Source organism: Perognathus longimembris, chromosome 28 (genome assembly GCF_023159225.1).
Source record: "Perognathus longimembris pacificus isolate PPM17 chromosome 28, ASM2315922v1, whole genome shotgun sequence".
NCBI classification, from domain to species: domain Eukaryota; kingdom Metazoa; phylum Chordata; class Mammalia; order Rodentia; family Heteromyidae; genus Perognathus; species Perognathus longimembris.
This window is the reverse complement of record NC_063188.1, coordinates 61,817,469-61,819,161: the sequence shown is the minus strand read 5'-3', so window position 1 is coordinate 61,819,161 and position 1,693 is coordinate 61,817,469. Positions and strand designations below refer to the sequence as shown.

The following is a 1,693-nucleotide window of genomic DNA, read 5'->3' as shown; positions in this document are numbered from 1 at the left end:
GAGGATTAACTGCCTTTGGATTAAAAAAACAACACCAGCAAAGAGATCAGCTGGGTGCTGGTACCTCACCCTTATAAATCCTAGTTACACAGGGGCTGAGATCTGAGGATTGTAGTTTGAAACCAGCCTGGAAAGACAAATCTGAAAGGCTTGTATCTCCAATTAACCATCAAAAAGTTAGAAGTGGAGAGGTGGCTTGTGTGGTAAGCCTCAGCCTTGAGGGGAAAAAATGTGAAGCAAGAGCTCAAGGTCCTGAGTTCAATCTCACAATACCAGCACCAAAATTAAAACGGAGGAGAGGCAGCTAGCATGTCTCAGCAGGTATAACCAATGGATCCCTTCACCTCTGCCCTGCACTCAGTCCCTTTTCTTTCCTTTTTTGCTCCCATTGTATCTGCCCTATTGGCAGGAGAGCCATAATACTGGGAGGAAAGAGCCCACCTGCTGCTGCTATCTTCAGGCAAAGTCACCAGTGCCAGGGAGGAGGCCGCCGTGGGGCACTGCAGCTTGCCCCCTCTACAGAGCTGCCAGAGCTGGCGACGATATTTGTCCCCAGTGAACAGGTAGAGCACTGGATCCAGACAGCTATTGGCACTGGCCAGGGGCCGAGTCACTTTGTAGACCACGTTGACAATGTTCAACACCTGGCAGTCAGCTTTCAGCAGCCTTGTCAGGTAATAAATGGTGCGAGTGATGTGGAAAGGTACGAAGCACACAGCGAAGACAGTCAACACCACAATGATGGTCCGCAGAGATCGCAGACGAGAAGATGGTTGGGCAGCCCCTGGCAAGGGCCGATACAGGCGCCGGGCCATGAGCCCATAGCAAACCAGAGTCACCAGGCAGGGCAAGCCAAAAAGCAGCCCCATGACTGCTGAGCTGAAATGTACATAGTGATCAAACTCCTCAGGCCGAGTGGTGTCATGGCACAGGATGGTGGCCCCTCTGATGCTGGTTGTAACAAAGAACAAGTTGGGCACCAGACAGCCAGCTACCACCAACCAAACTGCCAGGCAGAGAAGTCTTGCAAAGTGAGGGCGGCCCCAGCGGAGTGCCCGCAGTGGGTGGCAGATGCCCAAGTAGCGGTGCACACTGATGCAGGTAAGAAACAGCACACTGCAATAGAGGTTCCAGTAGAAGAGGAAACGAACGAACTTGCAGAGCCCAGTGCCAAAGGGCCAGTGGTTGTGGGCTGCATAGTAGTAGACAAGAGTGGGCAGGGATAACACATACAAGGTATCTGACAAGGCCAAATGGAACATATAGGTGGCTGTTGCATCCCAGGGGCGGAGGCGGAAGAGGAAGAGCCAGAGAGTTGGAGCATTGAGGCCTAGGCCCAGGATGAAGACAATGGCATAGCTCACAGGCAGCAGAATGAACTTGAAGTCTTCATTGAACCAGCAGTTCAGCTCTACCTCATCCTCTCCAGGACTTGGCTTGGAGCTTAAGGATGAGAACAGCAAGGGTTGGGTACTGGTCATGGCCCCCTAAAGGGAGATAGTGTAGAAATGAGGGTGATTGGGATTCCCTTGGTTCCTCCTAGGGGAAAAAAAGAAAAGGCAAAGAACAGAGAGAGCATTGGGTAGGCACTTAGAGCCAGAAGGAGCTCATCTGAGTGCAAGCTAGGCCCATACCTGAGCTCCCTTTGGTCCAGCCCAGGAAGTGATGGGTAGTAGGCAATGCTGGGGCTTAG

General features: G+C 52.2%; 1 protein-coding gene across 1 annotated transcript; it reads right to left on the bottom strand.

The window, feature by feature from the left end:
- Nucleotides 1-314: 314 nt before the first annotated feature.
- Nucleotides 315-1,481, bottom strand: P2ry4 (pyrimidinergic receptor P2Y4). Its single transcript, XM_048335374.1, has one exon. The coding sequence runs from the start codon at nt 1,479-1,481 to the stop codon at nt 315-317; it is 1,167 nt and encodes a 388-aa protein (XP_048191331.1).
- Nucleotides 1,482-1,693: the final 212 nt, after the last annotated feature.

Bases quoted from the DNA above. Each gene is read 5' to 3' on its own strand.
- P2ry4 (XM_048335374.1), bottom strand. From the start codon at position 1,481: ATGACCAGTACCCAACCCTTGCTGTTCTCATCCTTAAGCTCCAAGCCA.